The following is a 22,955-nucleotide window of genomic DNA, read 5'->3' on the forward strand; positions in this document are numbered from 1 at the left end:
TAAATTTCACAATTTTCAGAAAACGAATTTTGCTTACTTCCACTTTAAAACTTATCAAGAAAAACAAAAATGAATGTTATGCATGAAAATCCATAGAGATGCGTGCTACAACTTAAAATACTATGCCCTATTCTCTAAACTTTTCTAATGCAATCTATATGACAATGTATACTCAAAGATCTTCTGGATATGCAAGATATGATGTTATGAACATTATGCTACATGGGCCAGAATTCCAGCATTTATACCAAACATACTGATACTACTATTAATCAATTATTCATCCACTTAATCATTTAACGGTCTATTAAAAGTTAGTTTTATTTTACGCCTTAATCGATTATACATTGTCTTAATTGACTAACAAACCAACAACATCAGATTGGTTAGCTATTGTAATTCTGATAATTGATTACACATACATAATCGATTATGTTGATTAAAAAATATTTTTCTTGAAGGTAAACTACCTATATGATATGAACATATTATATATAATTTTTCAAATATAATACCTTTAATGCATAAGACTATGTATGTGAATGCATGAGCCTACTTATCATATGATATCTAGATGTGATGTCTCAATTTTAATCTTGTTTATATTAAAGTTCTTGTGAGACTCCACCTAGGTTTACCTAACCTAGACTTGATCTATGGCAAACATTTTAAGACTTCTAATAAAAGTAAAACTTACAACGCCCTAAGTCTATAGATGCAACCATTGAGTCTTCGGCTCGTTGTTTGTTGTATGATTTTCAAGCTTACTTCTATGTTTGTTGTCTTCATCAAAACTTAGATTAGCGTCAAATGTGCAAGTCTTGACTCTTTGCGCTTTCAATAAACCATTCTGGTCTTGAGTACCAGACATAGTATATTGGGCAACAATCCCATGTTTTTGAAGAAACTTCGCAAATGGGCCAAGTGCTTGTCCATTCTCAATGTATCTTCCATAATACTCACCTCTATCTGATCTCACTATTTTAATTTGTTTACCACATTGTTTATCTTCTTCAGCCTTGAAAACTTTAAAGGCGTCTAAAGCTTCGTCTTTTGAACAAAGTAAATAGAGATACATAAATTGTGAAAAATCATCTACGGAGGTGATAAAATATTATGGATTACTTGCATCCATATCTGGATAACAAATATATGTATGTATGATTTCTAACAAATCAATACTCCTATTTACACCCTTTTTAGACTTATTGGTTTGCTTTCCCTTAATACAATCCACACAAGTCCCAGAATCAGAAAAATCAAGAGCACTAAATACTCATTCATTGACTAACCTTTTCATTCTCAGATAAACTAACAAGTTGACTAACTACGAATTAAAAAAACATATGAACGACATGCTTAATAAATTTGTTTTGAAGAAAATAACTATATCATGTTTTACCAATGTAAATCATATTTCCAATGAATATAGAGACATAAAACTTGTCTGTGAGCTAAAGTTCTAATTTCATTATATTCACGCAATGATGATAAAACTATCAAATTTCAAATAACTATATCATATTTTATCAATGTAAATCATGTTTCCAATGAATATAGAGACCCATTCAGGTTCCCTTTCCTAACACATGTGGGTTGATTAGGAAATATAATTTGATATTTTATCCTAATTAAATATACAAAAAATTAATAAAATATCTTGTGGGATGAATTTTATTATACCATGTATAATCAATCCAAATAATGTTTTATGTGGCTAACACAATAATCATTTTTTAATAATTAAAGATGTTGTGACTATTCTTTAACAAAAAAATATCATCACATTGTCACTAACATATGAAAATACATTCATACAATATGTGCAAAACTACAATAATAATGATATATATATAAGCCAAAGAAATCATTATCAATCATCCAGCACATAACAAAACAATTAAAAAATATCCATAAACTAATATGACTTAAATTAGTTAATTCATTTTTGGTCAATAATCCACAATCATATACTTTATGAGATACACCAAAAAAATAATATTTTTGCCTTGTAGATTCTTTTCTTACTCCAGTAGAAATTAATAGACTTGAGATAAGGTTAGGATTGCAAATGAAAAGAATACTAATATTTAGTGTAACACATAAAAAAAAGTTGTCCTCGAACGAAGAACCAAAACGAAATTTATAAACAAAGTCTTACAAAAAAAACAAGGCAGAAGTAAATCATTTGAATGCTCTCACACTTTTATGTATATTAAACTCAAAGGATATCTATAGAAAAAAGGTTGCACATAAAAAGTATCCAGTTCATACAAAAGGTTTCAAAATCTGGCCGTACGTTAATCAATAGGATCACAAACATACCTAATAATAACAAACATTTGTTGTCCTAAATTATATTCTGAATTATATCAAAAAATTATATCTTGTACCAATAAAAACATGTCATAATAATTAAAAAAATTAAATATTTATATTTTTCTACTTTTGTTTTATTATTATTGATACAATATATGATATAGGATATGGTTTAAGACAATAAATATTTATTAATAGTAATACGACTGATTTGGAACATCTACTACCGTAAAATTTAATATTATTCACAAAAGTTATTAATTTAATTATAAAAAGTGGGTAGTTTTCTTTTAACACCATAGTTAACCAAGTCATTTAGGATAAATAAGGTTAATTGCAATGTTATGAAACCCGAGCTGGACATCAACTCGAAAGTATAGGTTCTAATTGGTTTAACCGATTAGACCGTTCAGTCATACTGTACGACATCATAATATCATATATAATTATATTATAAAATTAATTAAAATTTTATAATAATTAAATAAGTGGCACTGTATGATAATTAAATAAGTAGCACGTGTCTCTTAAAACAACATATGTCGGCACTGTGTGATTTTTTAAATAAATCTATCTTATATGGATATGCTCATATGCATTCTTTTAAAACAAAATAAAAAACAGCACCGTGTTTCACTGTCTCTTCAAGCATATCAGAGCAGCAACAATAATTAATGAATAATAGTTGAAGAATCATGATATAGTTAAAACTATAAAGAAGTACTTTATGCGGATGGTAGTAGTGAAAAAGATGCAACTGCAAAGATGTATAAAATCGATTTTTACCACGAGACAATAGTGAAGGCAATGGTAGATAACAGTGCAGAGGGATGAAATAGATGACCAAGTGACAGTAATTCAGAACAGCGATCGAAGTTGAGCGAAAGAGGTTCTTCTTGATAGCTAGGTTTTCATTTTCTGGGTGTTGTGCAACACTGTAGACGGCCAAACCACCTCTTCTCCCTTTTTTCTATTTTAGGTTTTTAGTTTTTTTTTTTTTTAAATAGATTTAGGCCGTCCCGGTTAAACCAGTCGGGTTATTCTGGTTTTTCCCCGCCTAAACCGGTTAGACCGGTTTTCAGACGGTCAAAAGCAGCTAGGAGAGCTCCCCGATTTTTGGGTAGTACGGGATCGTTCCCACCAGCGAGTGACAGTCGGACTGTCCGATCCGGTTCAAACAACCTTGGTTAATTGTCAAACACTTAACATTCATCACTTCAGAAAGAATCTAATTGTCAAACACTTAGGATTAGTTTGGGAGTTGGATTTTGAAGGGGAAGGAAGGGAAAGGGAAGGCTTTGGAGCCATGAAATACACTTGTGAGATGACTCACAAGTCTTCCCTTTCCCTTCCTTCCCCTCCAAAATCTAACTCCCCAAACTAACCCTTAACATTCATGACTTCAGAAAGAATTTAATTGTCCAACACTTCACATTTTCCAAAAAAGTTGTGTCACATTCATGTAACAAATTATTAACTTCCATTTTCATTAAAATTACTTTAGGGTCATAACTCAAACTTCAAAAGATTTTCTACCGATAAAGATAGTTGCATCATCATAAAATATATATCATCATAAGTTTAGTATAGTCACCCAAAAAAAGTGTAAATAAGTATTCTTTTAAATAGATAATGGGGTACATCATCACTAGCTAGCAAAAGTCAATGATCCATAACCAAAAAACAAAACATGATTACTAAAACAAAATAGGTTATTTTTACACCTAAAATTTTAAAATAATTATTGAGCCCAACTCTAGGAAGTGTATTTATTTTTATTTAAGTGTATACATATATGATATGGCAGATAGCAGGAACGTAACTGATAAATTTGCCAACAGGGAGACTTTGGTAAACAATCACTATGCATTTTATCTCCATCTTCTTCTCTAATGGTCATGCATGCTAAAATTTTACTTCCTGGTTTTGCAGTTTGTATACATCAATAGTGCTTTTTCACCAAACCCTGACGAATTGGTCCTTGATTTGTATAGTGTAAGAAATTACTGGGTACTTTTTTCCTTAATTTTAATACCTTTAGGCTTCACTGGATATAGATGGTGCATATATTTTTTATTCTGGTGCTGTAGTTACTAATGTTTCATGTTAATGATTATACTTGTTTTATTTTAGTTGTAAAAAATGGTGGAAGAAATATTGTAGTTTTATGCATGATGGTGTGTGAAAGTTGAAGTGTAAGAAAGTCAAAAGATAGTGAACAAAATTTTTGATTTACAGTGTTTGTTAGAAGTTGGTTTAACCTTTTTGTGGCTACCTACTCTGTTTTGTCTAAAAGCATTTTCAGCTGTATAAGTTACATTTCAACTACCCTCTCCAAACCCAACTAAGTAGCAGTGTATATTGAGCTGTCATTTTTATAAGTTACATTTCAACTTCAAAAAAGGGAATGAAACTAAGGAACAAGGATCAAAGAAAAACCTTGAATATGAAATCTCATATCTATTTACTTTCCATTTTCGATCTTTCTGTGATTTCAGCTTATTGCTTTATCTACTTCATGAATGAAGTGTGAAGAAGATCTTGCTCCTGACCTTGGCACGGTTTTGATGAAGACACCAACATCACCAAAAAGAAGAAAAGGAAGATGACTTATGAAGACAAATGAAGATAAAGCTTCAAGACATAAAATTAAGTCTTTGTAAGTACTTCTATCCTAAATTAAGTAAAACATTTTTCAAAAATAGTGTGTAACAGACTTCATTGAGTAACAGGTTACATGTGTGAAAAAAGGTTTATCCAACTGAAAAACTGATTTTTGAAAGCTGAGTAACCGATTACTCAAAGCGAGTAACCGATTACTCAAAATAATTTTGAAGCATTTGTTGGACAGAAAGTTTAAGCAACCGATTACTCAAAGTAAGTAACCGATTACTCAATGTAAAATTCAAATTTCAAGTGGACAGAAAGTTTGAGTAACCCATTACTCAAATGAGTAACCCATTACTAAGAGCTGTTGGAAGTGTTTTTCAGATTTCAAAGTGAAAGGTGTTCACTCCAAACGAAATCTCTTCACTCCAAACAACTCATACACTTTCAGAAACCTTCAAAGGGTGTTTGTAAACTCTATATAAAGGCTCTAAACTCTCACAGAAACAACACACAACTTTCATATAATTTTCTCAATTCTCAAAAGCTCTCACATTTTTTCTTAGAATTTATCTTTGAACTTTTTGCAACTTGTTCTTAAACTTTCAAGTTAATTTTGCAAAGTTGCTTCAAGTGTTTCAAAGACTTTTACAAAGAGCATTATATACTTCTATATATATTTAGAGTTTGGATTGCAAGTTACATAAGTTTCATACTTGTAAAGGCAATCTGCCATAGTTGAATATTCTTCATTCTTGTAAAGAATTCTTTCTTTCACGGGGTGTGAAAAGAAAGGGGAATAGCTTCACTTGGAAAGGTGTTTTCCAAGGGTATAAGAATTAGGGAGTGTGTAAGGTACATAGAGATCTCGGGGTGAGATATTGTAATTACAACTCATAATTCTTAGTGGAAAATCTCTTGTATGACAAGAGTACTAGACGTAGCCTTCGGTGGACAAGAAGGTGAACCAGTATAAAACTCCTTGTGTACTCTCTTCTCCTTATCTCTTTCATTTTATTTTCTATTATTTTTTTTCTGCATATTCGCTGCACATTAACTTTGATTTTGCAGAAAATTTAAGGCAACTAATTCCCCCCCCCCCCCCCTTCTTAGTTGCACTCTAATACTTACATGAAGTGTTAGATTTTCAAAAACTTTCCTGAGCCTTTCATGGTTCATAAGAACCCTTTATTTAGGATATTGACATTAAGACATTTACATGTGATTAAATGAAGTTAAAGAATATTTGGTTCTATTGTTATTTTCCTTTCTGATGTTATTTCTTGATGCTCTTTCTGGTTGTCTTTTATTATCACCTCTCCTCCTTCCCTTTATGAGTTCCTTGATGATTAGGAACTTAGTTTTCTTCCTTCCCTTTCTGACACTGCACTGGACTTTCTTTTATGCAACTCTATATCTCTCTGATCCTACTTTTATGTTTCAGTTCGTAAGATGAAAATGAATAAGTATTCTTTCAGAATGGAATTGCCATCACTTTTATTCCAATGCCTCAGTTTTTAGCAGTTGTGAAGGAAGTCAACTACCCATGAAGTGAGAGGGGAGGGAGTTAACAAAGCCCCCTACTAATCTGATCATTTAATTGCCAATCATCATCACATTAGATACTTTCATTCAGATTAGTAACTTTCAAGCACATGGACCGCATTGATTATTAAATTAATCTAAAAATCTCCCACTTGGTCCATGTGATGACTTGGAGATTCATAACTTTACTTGCGCTCTTTTATTGAACCTTACAAATCATCATCCTTTAAATTGAGCTGAAATAATTGAATCATGGCGGTCACAAATTATATGAGGCAACCTGATCCCTTCCATGTATCACAATCATCCCAACCCAGCTCACTTTATTTTGAGTCTTCATCTACCTTTCAAAAACTCATCAAGTTATCTCATCAAAACCATACAAGTACATTCTGTAATATAGATAACTTAAACTTTAATTACGGAAACGAAACTTTCATTGAATTCAAATGTGTCATACAATAATGAGCAAACATCCATACATGTATATATACATCAGGTATAATCACATTAACAAGGACTTATCTATAATGCCCATCCTTTCTACATGGCCAATGTAAATCTTGGGCGGCAACCCTTTAGTTAACGGATCCGCTACCATTAAATTGGTACTAATATGCTCTATAGACACTTTCTGTTTCCGTACTTCTTCTTTAACTGACAGGAACTTTAAATCCATATGTTTAGTACCTCTAGAATACCTGTCATTCTTAGTGAAGAAGACAGCTGCGGAATTATCACAATAAAACTTCAGTGGCCTAGCTACATTATCTATAATGCCAAGCCCTGAAGTAAAGTTCTGCAGCCACAATGCATGATTTGTGGCTTCAAAGCATGCCACAAACTCAGCTTCCATGGTGGACGTAGCAATGTAGACTCTTTATCCGCTTCTCCATGAAATGGCTCCTCCAGCCATTAGGAAGATATACCCAAATGTAGATTTCCTTGAGTCCATACATCCTGCATAGTCTGAATCCGAATAACCGATCACCTCAAGATGATCTGACCTTCTATACGTGAGCATGTGATCCTTAGTGCCTTGCAAATATCTTAGAACCTTCTTTGCAGCTTTCCAGTGGTCCATTCTGGGGTTACTTTGATATCGGTCTAACATTCCAACAGCAAAATTGATATCCGGCTGAGTGCATGTTTGAGCATACATTAAACTCTAGCTACACTATCTATAATGTCAAGTCCTGAAGTAAAGTTCCGCAGCCACAATGCATGATTTGTGGCTTCACTGAAAAGCAATTGTGGCTTCAGTGAATTTGTCCCCTTTCTGGATTGGAATTATCCCTGCGGAGCACTTTTCCATTCTGAATCTCTTTAACAATTTATTGATATATCCTTTCTGTGACAATCCCAACAGTCTTTGTGATCTATCACGGAATATTTTTATTCCTATCACATAGGATGCCTAACCCATATCTTTCATTTCAAAGTTATTAGAGAGATACTTCTTTACATCATGTAACAACCCTTTATCATTTGCAGCAAGCAAAATGTCGTCGATATATAGGACTAATATTATAAACTTGCTCCCATGTAGATACACCGGTCAACAGTGTTTTCCACAAATCCATATGGCGTAGTGGTATCATTGAACTTTATGTACTATTGTCTAGAAGCTTGTTTAAGTCCATATATTGACTTATTTAATTCATACACCAGATTTTCCTTTCCTGTGGTCACAAACCCTTAGGGTTGGTTCATATAAACTTTCTCGTTTAAGTCACCATTCAAAAAAGCGGTCTTTACGTCCATTTGGTGAAGCTCTAAGTCATAGTGAGCCACCAATGCCATAACAATTCTTAAAGAATCTTTCTTTGAAACTGGAGAGAAATTTTCTTTATAATCAATGCCCTCATTTTGAGTAAAACCCTTGGCGACAAGTCTAGCTTTATATCTTTCAATGTTGCCTTTCGAGTCGCGTTTGGTCTTAAAGACCCATTTACAGCCAACTCGTTTTGAACCCTCGGGCAACTCAGCTAGATCCCAAACTTTATTATCGTCCATCGATTTCAACTCTTCTTTCATAGCATTAAGCCACTTTTCAGAATTGTCACTTTTCATAGTATGAACGAGACTGGATCCTTATCAATGCTTAAGTCACATTCATGCTCAAGTGAATACACAATATAATCATCAGAAATAGCTGGTCTTCTTTGCCTTTCAGACCTTCTTAATGTTATTTCTTGTGATTCTTCCATCACTTGATCATTAATGACTCCATTAATTGGTTCATTAACTATTATTTCATCCCGTGGATTTTGGATATTATCTTGTTGTCTCTGTGGGTTATTTGATGATAATATAACCAGATGAACAACATCTTGATGAGACACCTTCGGTGAAGAAGGTTTATCAGAAGTCTCAATAATATCCACCTTTCGTGATTTATCATACCCACTAGTTTGACTATTCTCAAAGAACCTAGCATTTCCAGACTCAACTATTCTCGTACTATGGTTAGGACAATAAAATGTGTACCCTTTTGACTTTTCCGGATAGCCAATGAAGAAACCACTAATGGTTGTTGCATCAAGATTCTTTTCATGTGGGTTGTACAACTTTACTTTTGTTGGACAAACCCAAACATGGAGATGTCTCAACCTGGGTTTCCTGCCAGTCCATAACTCATAGGGAGTTTTAGGAACTGCTTTACTAGGAACCATATTCAGCAGATACGCAGCAGTCCTTAATGCGTACATCCATAACGATAAAGGTACATCACAATGATTCAACATTGATCTAACCATCTCCATTAGAGTACGGTTCCGTCTTTTAGCCACACCATTCTGTTACGATGTGTAAGGCATAGTGTATTGAGCACATATGCCTCGACTTTCGAGAAACTTTGCAAATGGTCATGGACATTGTCCATTCTCATTATACTTTCCATAATATTCAACACCTCTATCAGACCTCACAACCTTAACCTTCTTTTCAAGTTGCCTTTCAACCTCATCAATGAATACATTTAGGACATCTATTGATTGAGATTTTTCATGCAACAAATATAGGTAACAATAACGTGAGTAATCGTCTACAAAAATGATGAAGTACTTTTCACCACCCCAAGATGAAACATCAAATGGACCACAAATATCTGTGTGAATCAATTCAAGAAGTTTGCTACTTCTTGTGGATGGGTTCTTTGATATGTGTTTAGTTTTTTTTCCTTTAATACAATCTAAACAAACATCTCAATTGTCATAATCCAAATGAGGCAAAATCTCATTTTTTTGTTAACCTCATTATCCTTTCTTTGGATATATGGCCTAACCTTTGATGCCCCATGTAAGCAGAATTCTTATCAAAAATTTTAAGCTTGCTACTAACATCATGCTCAACATAAAATAAAGATTCATTAAATTTAAAATCAAGATTGAAGCAATATAAACCATTCATTAATGTACCAGAACCGAAATAGTACGCGTGTTTATACAAATTAAAAACATAATGCCTAATCTTAAAATTAAAACCTACACAATCCAGCCTAGCAACAGAAACCAAGTTCCTAGCACATTCAGGAACATAAAGACACTTTTCTAGATCTAAATAGTTTCCACTATCTAGGATCAATTTGTATGTTCCAATTCCATGAACTTGTGCCTTCATTCTGTTCCCCATGTAAAGAAACTTCTCAGTTTCCTGGGTTCGGATTGAAATGAATCCCTGCATAATATGCGACACATGAGTTGTTGCACCAGAATCTAACCACCAAGTATTATTAGGAACCTCAATAAGAAATTACTCATCTATAACGAAAACAAAATGTTTACCTTTCTTTTCGAATCACTTCTTTCTTTTAGGGCAACCCTTCTTATAGTGCCCATTCTTCTTACAGAAGAAGCACTTCATTTCTTTATGGATTCTCCCTTCTTTAATGGGGACCTTTTCCTTCCCCTTTCCTTTGTTCCTATTGCTTGGCCTGAATCTGCTGGTGCTACCTGACTCTTGAATGGTCATGTGAATGGAGTTATTCTTAATTTTCTTTAGCCTCCCCTCCTCCTGAACGAGCATGGCCTTTACTTCCTAAAAATTCCATTTTTCCTTTATGGTGTTGTAGTTCACCTGCAATTGGCCAAACTCTATATGAAGGGAGTTAATGATGAACTGTACTAAGAATGCTTTTGTCACCTCCATTCCCATACCTTTCATTGTCGCAGCCAGATTTGACATACTGGTTACATGATCATGAATGGGCTGGGACCAATCAAACTTCTTGGTCGTCGGCTCTGTCATGAGGTTTCCCACCACAGACTTATCAGTAATGTCTGATTGGGAGTACTCCTTGATCATTCTCATAAATTCCCTTGCATTATTTGTCTCAGGCATAGACGGCTTTACATTGTTAGAGATTGACATTCTCATCAAGCTAAGACTCAACCTGTTTGACCGCTCCCAAGCCTCAAAAAGAGTTTTGTCTGCCTTCGAGCTGATCTCAGTTATGGTTGGTTCACTATCCATAATGATAGCCAAGTCCAACTCCATTACACCCAGTGAGAACTAGATCTATTCAGACCAATCAGCATAATTCAGTCTGTTGAACTTGACACACTGTTGCCTAAGGCGAAAGCATTGAATAAAGCTGAAAAAGAACATGCTCACTCTTTAATGCTTTGAATAAACTTTTATGGATTCAGTTCAAACTATACTATACTTTTATTCATGCACTTAATTTATCTTTGGATAAAATTTAAATGCATTAAACTTTCATTAATGATGCCTAATATTATTTTTTAATGGGTAATTAAACATACTCCTTAAACATGCATGTTATCTTTGGATAAACGAGCACAAACAAGTATTTTTAAAACTTTAATGTCACTAAATACATGCAATAATCCACCTTTGGGTGATCAAGATATGCATTATAATTAATGAACAAGCCCAATTTATTATCCTTATGGCATTATAATCTTAATTACAAGCAATGATCCACCTTTGGGTGATCATAATATGCTTCATAATTGTTTCTCCCTCGCCTAAGCGCTATTTCGAGAAAAAAAATTTGATGTTCATTGTTTCTCTCTCGCCCAAACGAGGAGATCTCGCCCAAACGAGAGATCGTCGCCCAAGCGCTATTTCGAGACAAAAAAAATTTGACGTCTACTGTTTCTCCCTCGCCCAAGCGAGGTTATCAGGCATACAGACATTCATGATTCTTCACACAAAATCATTCACAAAATTTTGTTTACACATGCATACACCAATTAATTCCAGAAATACAAGAAATGTCATAATGTCCCTAACCTGGCTCTGATACCAATTGTTAGATTTTCAAAAACTTTCATGAGTCTTTCATGGTTCATAAGAACCCTTTATTTAGGATATTGACATTATGACATTTACATGTGATTAAATGAAGTTAAAGAATATCTGGTTCCATTGCTATTTTTCTTTCTGATGTTCTTTCTTGATGCTCTTTCTGGTTGCATTTTATTATCTCCTCTCCTCCTTCCCTTTATGAGTTCCTTGATGATTAGGAACTCAGTTTCTTCCTTCCCTTTCTGACACTACACTGGACTTTCTTTTATGCAACTCTATATCTCTCTGATCTTACTTTTATGTTTCAGTTCGTAAGATGAAAATGAATAAGTATTCTTTCAGAATGGAATTGCCATCAGTTTTATTCCAATGCCTCAGTTTTTAGCAGTTATGAAGGAAGTCAACTACCCATGAAGTGAGAGGGGAGGGAGTTAACAAAACCTCCTACTAATCTGATCATTTAATTGCCGACCATTATCACATTAGGCACTTTCATTTAGATTAGTAACTTTCAAGCACATGGACCACATCGATTATTAAATTAATCTAACATGAAGTGGCAAGGTGATGTTGGAATCACATGCCAGAATTTATGTCAAAATGATTTTCCCCACAGAAGCATTGACCTTGAAAAGAAACGAGAAAAAGCTAAAGACAGTAATTGCTTGGTCTAGCCTTCATTAAGTACTTCTATGATTAATATTGTTTTTCTTGTCATGCATGTGTGCTTAGATGTCTGATTATGCTTTTTATTTATGATATTGTGTCATTAACTTGTTTCTTTGCTTTAATTTTTGGACGGCCTCAACACAATCAGGACTTCACTTGCAAACGACCAAAGTATGCAACATGATTTCATTTTAATGTCAATGTTTCTATTAGCTAAGAGCCTCGTACAGTATATTATCTTTTTTGGTTTTGACAAAATGGAAATGGTACCAAAAACATTTGGATCTCATACATGGCATGACCTATATTATTGATCATATGCTTTAGAGAGACCTGTATTTGCTTGTTGAATTGCTAATCATATAAGTTCGTTCATTCTGTAAATCATTGTCATGTTGATATAAAGTGTCACTCAATTTTTGTTTAGTTTTTTTATACATAAAAAGATGATATAAAATACAGTAGAATTACATCTTAGGTGGTTTGGATATATGTATGGAGAAGAACACTAGAAATCTTTAATAAGGTGAATAGATCAAATAGAAGTTAGTCCAATTCTTAGAGGAAGAAGAAAACTAAAAAAATCATAAGTGAAATCATTAGGAAAGATATACAGTAATACTTTATAAATAAATATAATTGATGATAAAATAGTATGACATTGATTGATCCATATAGTCAATCCGACCTAATGGAATTACGGTTTGATTTTTGTAGTTTTTTTTAATTCATCTTAGCCATATGAAGTTATAGCTTGTAAATTCTGATTTTGTTCCTTGCTAGTTTAGAGGGGTTTCATTCTTGAGCAAAAGTCATCATGCATTGTTTGATATCTATTAAAGAAACCTGTGATAGATAATGTGCATGACTTTGTGAAAAATATCTATCCTCTTAAATTCCTCATATATTATAATTTTTTAGTGGAAGCAAATAGAACGTTGAATTTTGGACCCATTCAGGTTATCATACCCAAATGGATGGCAGATGAACTTTTGGTCTTTGTGAATAAGATCTATGACAATGTAAATGGCCCAGTTCACAGAGCCCTAACCAGGCCCGAAGTGTAATTTACTCAAATTCAAACTATAAACAACTAACTCTCATTATTATTATTTGAGATAAATATATATATACTTGTAACGTATGAAATTTATATATTGTTATTGCATCATTTAATATCTTTAAAAAGTAATACAAATTAATGGTAGATATTATATTCTTATTATTTTCCTTATCAAAATCAGGACTAAGAGGATCATTTTCTTCCTCACTTGAATCAAGCTAATAACTCACACCACACAAACTGAAATGCATAATTCAAATCAACATTATTAAAGTAAGTGATTCGCTAATGTTACAACAATATTCAAGTAACTCACAACATAACTAATTGGATCATCTTCAATTTTGAAAATTGAAACAGAAAGTGAACATTGGATGGGTGCTTATTTACATGCATGATGCTTGAATGGTGCAACATGATAAATAATAAGGTAGAGATGTTAGTGTCTACTTATGGCTGATGTGGAGTTTTCAAAGTTTTATTATATAGTGAAATTAACAGGACACCCTCACTATGTCAATACCTTACTGAAATGTACAAGGCAGAGTACAACTTGCATTTGCTTTACTGCTTCACAGTTCACATTGAACCTGCACCAATTGGCATCAACTTCTATTTCCAAGTTTTGTATATTATTATTATACTATATATATTTAATTATTATTGCTTCGAAAATATAATTAAATGAATAGTGAATAACTGCAAGTAATCATTTTGCACATATATGTAAGTGTATATGAATTTTATATATCATCATTATATTATTTATATTTAATTATTATTGATTTTTCGAAAAAAATAATTAAATGAATAGTGAGTAACATATTAACTATTATAAATATTTACACTAAATTTATAGTTATTACATTCTTAAAGAAATTAGTCTCATGATCTTAAATTAGTAGATGTGGAAAATTTAGTTTTAATCTGTATTATCATAATAATAATATTATTATTATTATTATTATTTCCTTTTAACTTATATATCAATATTAATACATTGTCTCATTTTAGCTTTATAATTTATTTATTCCTTTTCCTCATCCATCCTTATTTTAACCATAGTTTTTCCAGATGATTGAAGCTACCTAACATGCACTATTATATTGTTATTGTTTTAAATTTTATGACAATAATTTTGTTTGTTCTGTTAATAATACAATATTTTTTATGTTGATAATTTGATTAAGGAGTAATTAGGAAAAAATAGTTCATAATGATTATAAATTTGTATGCATTTTTCCTATATAATATTTGCGGTTTATATTTAATACATACATATGTTTCTTAAGAAAATATACACATAAATAATAAATAATACAGTAATTATATACAAAATTAGGTAGATATTAAACTTATATATGGAGTGTATTTAATTCATAAATACATAATTATATACAAAACTTTACATTAAAATTAGGTAGATATTAACTTCTTTAAAGTATACATAAATATGTTAGCTTATGCAGTGAAAATGTAAACTATTTATACACCAAAGTATCTAAGTCAACACCCATTATCAATAGCTTTAATAAAATTCTTTTATACTATTATTTACATCTATGTTATTAAATTTGAATAATAGACCTTACCTAAGTTGGAATTGCACACACCAAATTTTAAGGGGATTATTATGTAGCTTGTGATCAACATACCAAAATTATGTATTTATGAATTAAATACACTCCATATATAAGTTTATTAACATCAACAATGTGCAGATAAGTACAACACCAATGATCTCCCGTCACACAATAACTTATCAATAGATTGTGACCCATGCTTATATTATGTCATTTATAGAATATGAAGTAATAATATCTTACAAAATATTTAATTTATGAGAGATTGTATAAGAGTTTCTCCACTGTCATAATATCATATATATTCATATTTAATTATTGTAACTTTTAAATATAAATAATTTGTGAATGATATATTGGTTATATATATTTTGACATTGAAATAATACATTTTTAATTTATTAATTGTGTAAAGGAAGGGGCAAAAGTGGTATGTATGATTTATTTAGATAGTGTAATGTCATTCAAATCCACTAGGGGCCTGACCTCATCAATTACCCTCTGATTGGGTTCAGCTTCAAACATAATCATCTGTTTCGCGAACTAAACTATCTCATTGAATTCTTAAATATCAACCGTCGATTTTCACACCACAAATATTTGAGCTGTGTAGCAGTCTCTACTGGATCATAGCCCGGGAGATTTTGGCATCTCCTCTGTGACATTACTATAAAAATAATAATATTTTTCATACACTGCTACATGCCATGCCACCTCTGCAAAATCTGAGAAAGAAATGAAGGAGGTGGCACAGAACCCAACACTTCCATTGTAAAACCACAATTCTCTACTTTCACCTTTTGGTTTATGAAATGATCAAATATTAAAAGAGTTCAAAGATAATATAAGTAAATGAATTTATAGTTTTAAAGTTTTAATATTTTTAATTAAATATGGATGAAAATTTCCCAAAATGTTAAGAATAATAATATAAAAGTAAGAAATAGGATAGAATCGAGTGGAAGACATTAAAATTGATGAAGTCTCACATTATATAAGTGAGTAAATGACTTAAAGAATAAGTGGCCTTTTTATTTTAAGATTTTGGCATGAAGCAAACTTTATGTTTTTTTCTTTTAGGTAATGGATGAAGATATCCCGATAAAAAAAAGTTAAGAATAATAATATAAAAGTAACAAAGATAGAATCGAGTGTTAGGCATTGGAATTGATACAAAACATGTAACTATATACAAAACAGAGACAGAGCTGAGAATATAAGACAAAGAAGTTTGTGTAAACTTCTCACCCTTCACTTGCATCACCAAAAACAAAAAAGGAAGAAAACTCTCACTTCTTCTTAGCCCCCAAGAGATATCAAAGTTCATATGATTTATGACTATGATACCCTCCAAAGAAAAAAATGGGTAAAAACTTCTCAACCCCATCATTCCAAGTTTCCAACCATTACCAGCTTTGAAGTTTGAGCTCAAAAACCAACATTCTCCACTTGCATAGAGAAACACAAACACAAAGTCTTCATATTTGTTGTATACAAAGAGAGAGAGAGAAAGATATTTGGTGTAACTTTTTGTGTGGATTGTTTTTTTTCTTGAGAAAAGGAAACATAACTTTGTGTTTATTAATATGAACAATTGGTTGGGTTTCTCTCTAACTCCTCACTTGAGGATTGATGAAGATTTTGGGAGAGAAAATGAAGATCATGGAAGAGGACCCTATCCTGTTATGCCTTTACACTCTGATGGTTCTCTCTGTGTTGCTGACTCCTTTAGGCACCACCATTCAGCTCCACCTCAAGGTACTATTGCATGTTACATCACAACTATTTTCTTTACTTGTAAACTTCTTTTGAAAACTTTCATCATCATTACCTTTCAATATTTCACTAGTTTTAGAGGTTTCTGTTATTGCATGTTATCAAAAACAGTTTCTTGTGTTCCCTTTCTTTATAAAGTTTGTTATTTTTCTATAAAATCAGCACCTTTGTTTATGGTTTTTGTTTTTGCATTGTAGAATGGAGATATGATAATGGAATAGGTGGAGGGAATTCAAGTGAAGAAGGTCCAAAGCTTGAAGATTTCTTGGGTTGCTACTCAAACTCCACTATTGCTGAAACAAAAGTCTTTTGCCAACAAAACACAACACAACATGACCAAAACCAAAACAACATTTCCAAAATTAATGAGACTATGGCCTCAACTTTTAGCACCAACAACAATACTGAGATTGAAACTGAGGAGAATAATCTCACAAACCAATCTTCTATGGTCCAATCTTTCCATGCATATAATAATAACCCACATGCATTAATCACCAACAATAGCATGTACAAGTCATGGTTGTCACAAACTCAGTTTTCTGATACAAAACAACCTTCTTCAGTAGAGGCAAAAAATGGGTGTAACTTCCAGTCTCTGAATTTGACTATGAGCCCAACTGTGCAAAATAAGGTGGGTGCAATTTCACCTTTGCAAGTGAATGATGATAGTAGAAAACGTTCCATAGTGAAAACTCAAGTTAGAGAACCAGTGCCTAGAAAATCTATTGATACTTTTGGGCAGAGAACTTCTCAATACCGTGGTGTTACAAGGTAAGACTAATGGACTCTATTGTTTATTAGATACAAGAGGCGGCCGAGTGCACCATGCTCACTCAGTAAGGTCTGTGCATAGTAGTTGTATGTAGTCTTACTCCCACGAGCGGAGAGTATGTTTCCGAGATTTTAAGTTGTAACTTGGTGGTCACTAAGCAACAATCTTACGAGAGAAATCTTAACTTATATTTTGATAAATTTTGTTCTTTTCCATTTTGGGGGTAATGGACATTGTTAGGCATAGATGGACAGGGAGATATGAGGCACATTTGTGGGATAATAGCTGCAGAAAAGAAGGGCAAACAAGGAAAGGAAGGCAAGGTGAGAAAAAAACATTTCTTGGTTTATTTCCTTTCCTTTTCTATTTGTTTTTTTTTTTGGTTTATTGTCATTGACTAAGGAAACAAGTTTTAGAAGCATTTTGAAGAACCAAACATTTCCTTTTAAGTTTTAACATTTAACCATTTAAATTCCATTATATTTTCCTTACCTATCTTGATTTGAGAGAGAATATATTAACGGTTTGTTTCATGCACTTGTTGGATTCTTTCTTTTTTCCTGGCTGGTTTCTTCAAATCTTCATAGTTTACCTTGGTAAGTGACTCTATCACATGCATTGTTCTGTCTCTCTTTACTTCTTTACCATTTTTGTGTATCTTACTATTTACTATAGCAACAATAACTGCTTAGATACCCTACTACAATATGAAGCATTGGAAAGGGTGTTTAGTTTATTCAGAATAATTGATTCTTTTTTACAAATAATATTGTTAGGTGGTTATGACAAGGAAGAAAAAGCAGCAAGGGCTTATGACTTAGCTGCACTCAAGTATTGGGGTCCAACAACTCACATAAATTTCCCTGTAAGGTTTCTCCACAGTCCTATACTTGGAACAGTACAACCGTGTTTTAAGTTGTGGTTACCACAATAGTGATGAGAAAATGTGGCTGTAATTGCAGTCTTGATGTTGTCGTCGTGGAGACTCCCGAAATCGCAATATGTAGTTGTGGTTACTAAAGTGTAATTTAAAACAATAAGTACAACAAAGAAGGAAAAGAAGTAGTAAATTAAATTATATATAGTAAAGTCAAATCTTTCTTCTGCCTGTGATCACTTTACATGTCTAATGCTTCTTAAATGCCCAGTTAAGCACTTATGAGAAGGAAATTGAAGAGATGAAGAACATGACCAGGCAAGAATTTGTTGCCAATTTAAGAAGGTACCATTAAATTTTTTCCATGTGATCTTCGTAAATTCTCTGTTTCTTTTTTTCGCCTTTCATATTTTTCCCATTCGTACTCAATATTGAATTAAATGTACTTTTGGTTTCCCTTATGCAGGAAGAGCAGTGGATTTTCAAGAGGGGCTTCTGTCTACAGAGGAGTGACAAGGTATGGCCAAAACAGTTATGTGCTTTATCATTTAAAATTCACCAAAGTTTTCCATGAATTATTTGCAGCAATTTCAGCTTTTTAATTAATGTCGCAATTATTTGCTGATATTTATCTTTTCTCTCTTGTATTCTTTCAGACACCATCAACATGGAAGGTGGCAGGCTCGGATCGGAAGGGTTGCCGGAAACAAGGACTTGTATCTTGGCACATTCAGTAAGTCTCACCCTTTACCTCTGTCTAAAGCTTCATTTTTAACCTTTACTATGCTCTATATTTCCACTGATTCTGATGTTATAATAGTGATATATAATAAAGTAGATATTTGCACTACATTATTTTTTATTAGCATTTGCAGACCAATTTTTGCATTCCACTATTGCAAAGGTGATTAGTGTGTAAATAAACTGATGAATATGTATGATGTAGTGATTAAAGATGTTAATTTATTACCAATATTCAATACATAATTGCATACTTATCACATAACAACTTGGCTGCAATAACATATGTCTAGTTTTCATGTGAGTAATGTGTACTTTTTAATTATTTTTCACGATCGTGATTTGAATTCCATGAACAATTCTAAATAGTTAACAATGCTATAGGCACTCAAGAAGAAGCTGCTGAAGCATATGATATAGCAGCAATCAAGTTTAGAGGAACAAGTGCTGTCACCAACTTTGACATAAGCAGGTATGATGTGAAGAGAATTTCCTCAAGTTCTACTCTCATTGCAGGCGACCTTGCAAAAAGGTCTCCGAAAGACTCGGCTCCTGCTGCTGTGGCTGGAACTGAGGATTTCAATCCTTGTGGTTCATCGACACCTCAACCCCCTCCTCCTTTGGCTATAAGCGATGCTGAACACTCCGACGAATTGTCAAACATGGTGTGGAATGCCAACAACGATGATCAGGCACTGAATGAGAGTGGAAACACCAACAATATCTCCCAGTCCTCACAACAGGTTTCACCAAGCAACAAAAATGTGTTGAACCTTCATAGCCCCAAGTGTTCATTGGGACTACCCAATGAGTTTGGAGTGAGTGGAGCAGATTATGGACATGGGTACTTCACCATTCAAGAACCAAAATGTGATGATGATGATGGAAACAATGAAAATGACAACATGAACAACAACCATGTTGGAAATTTGGGTTTGGTTAATGAAGTTCCTATGTTTGCTTTGTGGAATGAATGATGTGAATGTTGAGATTAAAAACATTAGCATAGGAAAAACTAAGATTAGATTGCAGAATTATTTAAAGATCATTGTAATTTGGTGTTGTAACTTGTATTTTGTTTAAAAAATGTTATGCTAGAAGTGCTGATTCCTTCTATGTTTGGTACTTGTACTATTTTCCAAAAAATTCTACTTTCGTGAAAAGGGTAATGCATAAAAACCAATCATGAGATTCTTTCAAGGCCATAACTCTATTTATCTAAGATTATCATTTGGCAAGTTAACAATTGTACTTTTTCCTTGATATTGTCAAAGCTTGAATCTTCATAGAAAAATGATTCAAATTGTGATGCAAATAATAGAATACAATGAATACATAGAAAATGGGGAAAGAAAAGAGACACATGTGTCTTATGGCATCAAGACAAACAAAAAGGACAAAGAAGAATTTCCCTACTTAGCTTCATAAAGTTACTTTCAAGAATTTATTTAGAACTTGGATAAAACAACCATGAAAAGAGCAAAGAAATTCATTATTTCATATCCACCAAAGTATGAAACTAATTTCATACCATATCTGCAATCTTTTTTTCGTGGGGAAGTGTTACATGATTGTTCTACATTTTTGAAAATTAACCATAGTTAGATAATTTATTTAATTTTTGTTTAAATTAATAAGGTTAGTTGAAAAATAATTCTATTTCATGCACTCCAAACATTGTATACTAAATGGGTAGGGAGAACTCTAATGCTTACAAGTAAATGGGTACGGAACGTCATTGTTTCATTCACAATGTTAAATCATATAGCATGGAAACGTCATCTATGGCTATGTGTGCACATAATGTCTCATGTCACTCACTATATTAACGTTTACTGCCATGGATTAATAGAGAGACTAACATGAATCACAAAAAGTTGATGACTGAAATAATAATTTAAATTTATTAAGTACTAAGTTGGTGCTCACAACAAATATGATGGACTCAAATAAGTGCTTACTCATTAAATAATAATCATGAATGATTTCTTAATTAAATTTTTAAACATAAAAAATAATAATAATAACCACAAGTGTGAAGGAAGAATTGTGAGTATTGATTTATTTTCCTCAATTCATCATTTGAACAATCATGATGTTTCACTTATATTCCACAAATAGTATAATTATACTCAATCAATCAACTATTTTCTATCAATAATTGCATAAATTTTGATTCCTTATCACAAGTAGTGATATATAAGAGCAATATAAACTCTTATTAGACATAAAACCAAAAGATATATTTTTGTCCTTTATAAATAAGTAATCGAATAAGTTTAGAGTATAAAATAATATATGCAATTAGCGAGAATATAATCTTAGTAAGAGCGATGGATATTAATATATTATTATCTGATCTATAATCAACTCTTTATAACTCTAGTTCAAAGATAAAAGCATTTTGAAATTGGGCATCAAGAGAATTTCATGTTTTGTCCCAAAAAAAAGTAATGACAACTTTAAATCATAAAAGAGTATATATCCCCTCTCCATTCTTTCAAGTTGTGTCCGCAACACTTAGGTACTAGTACAAATAGTTACAATGACATTTTAAGGGAGAGAATGTGTATGATAATATTCTCATTACAAGTAGCTACATATTCATATATTAAACTTTTAATTAAGTATTTTATATTTATATATGTATCATAATTTTTGTTTCTTTAAGATTTATTTTATCATTATTTCATAACGAGTTTTAGAGATTTATATTAAAAAAATTAATATATATATATATATATAATTTTTATTTATTGATTATTACACATATATAATTTAAATTGAAAACTCATTATATATAATTGCACACCTACAAATCATATGAGTAGCCGCAAATAGATGTGGTATGATTAGAAGTAGTGGTTGATCTTATTAAAACTTTACCTGATTTTAGTCTTTTAGATTATTTAAAATTGTACACTTTTAGCTCCTCACTACAAACACACTATTTTTATTATTTGTTGGTACAAAATAATAAATTCTAAATCCAACAGTTTTTATATTTGCTAAGCACATCTATATCATTTGACCCGGTCGTAGAGGCGTGGCTTGAACGACGACTACGGTATTACAGGCCGAAGAGAATTTCCTGCTAAAATACACCGGTGAGTGTGGTGCGCACTCCCCCCTAAAGGTTAAGATAGAGTCATGGTTGACTTGAGAGCAAAGGATTTAATGGCAGCAACCTTAAATTGTGTGCCATTTCCTTCTATTTATTTCGCTAGTTTAGTCAATTCCCTTAACTAAAGACTTGAACGTGTTGTCAAAACAAATTCATTCATGTATTTTCTGTTTGAGAAAAATATACAAGAATAATAACATTAAATATTTTTAGTCATTTATGATTTTGTCCTATATTAATATATCATAATATATAAGCTGATTCATTCTAACAAGGTTGATCTAGTAGTGTCAGACTCTGTTAGACTTTGATGATAACTAAAATGTTAAGAGTTTGATTCCTATAAGCGAGACTTGTTATGTGGGACAACTATGTACTCCAAAATAGATTATTCCTCATTTAAAAATATGAGAAAATACATTTCGTGGTATAAAAAAACTTCTAAATGAAGATGATGTTCATAATTATAAGAAATATTATTAAATATGTTTTAGTTAATACTACATTATTTTATATTGCAATTATGATTGATGGTTAATTGGGGTATTTGATTGAAAATGAAAGATGTTATTTTTATTAATGAATCACTAGATATGGTAGGT

The 22,955-nt window shown here is 32.1% G+C and overlaps 1 protein-coding gene across 1 annotated transcript; it reads left to right on the forward strand.

Annotated features, from left to right (window-relative positions):
* On the forward strand, nt 16,647-20,412 carry LOC109334304 (AP2-like ethylene-responsive transcription factor AIL1). Its single transcript, XM_019570007.1, has 9 exons — nt 16,647-16,818; nt 17,034-17,610; nt 17,852-17,934; nt 18,199-18,207; nt 18,388-18,476; nt 18,760-18,833; nt 18,955-19,005; nt 19,145-19,221; nt 19,614-20,412. Exons 1-9 carry the CDS (start codon nt 16,647-16,649, stop codon nt 20,204-20,206), a joined length of 1,725 nt encoding a protein of 574 aa, XP_019425552.1. The 3' UTR covers nt 20,207-20,412.

The sequence above is a fragment of the Lupinus angustifolius genome, chromosome LG02 (assembly GCF_001865875.1).
Source record: "Lupinus angustifolius cultivar Tanjil chromosome LG02, LupAngTanjil_v1.0, whole genome shotgun sequence".
Classification (NCBI taxonomy): Eukaryota; Viridiplantae; Streptophyta; class Magnoliopsida; order Fabales; family Fabaceae; genus Lupinus; species Lupinus angustifolius.

Bases quoted from the DNA above. Each gene is read 5' to 3' on its own strand.
- LOC109334304 (XM_019570007.1), top strand. From the start codon at position 16,647: ATGAACAATTGGTTGGGTTTCTCTCTAACTCCTCACTTGAGGATTGAT. The intron at 16,819-17,033 runs GTACTATTGCAT...TTTGCATTGTAG, and splicing joins CCATTCAGCTCCACCTCAAG to AATGGAGATATGATAATGGA. The intron at 19,006-19,144 runs GTATGGCCAAAA...GTATTCTTTCAG, and splicing joins GTCTACAGAGGAGTGACAAG to ACACCATCAACATGGAAGGT.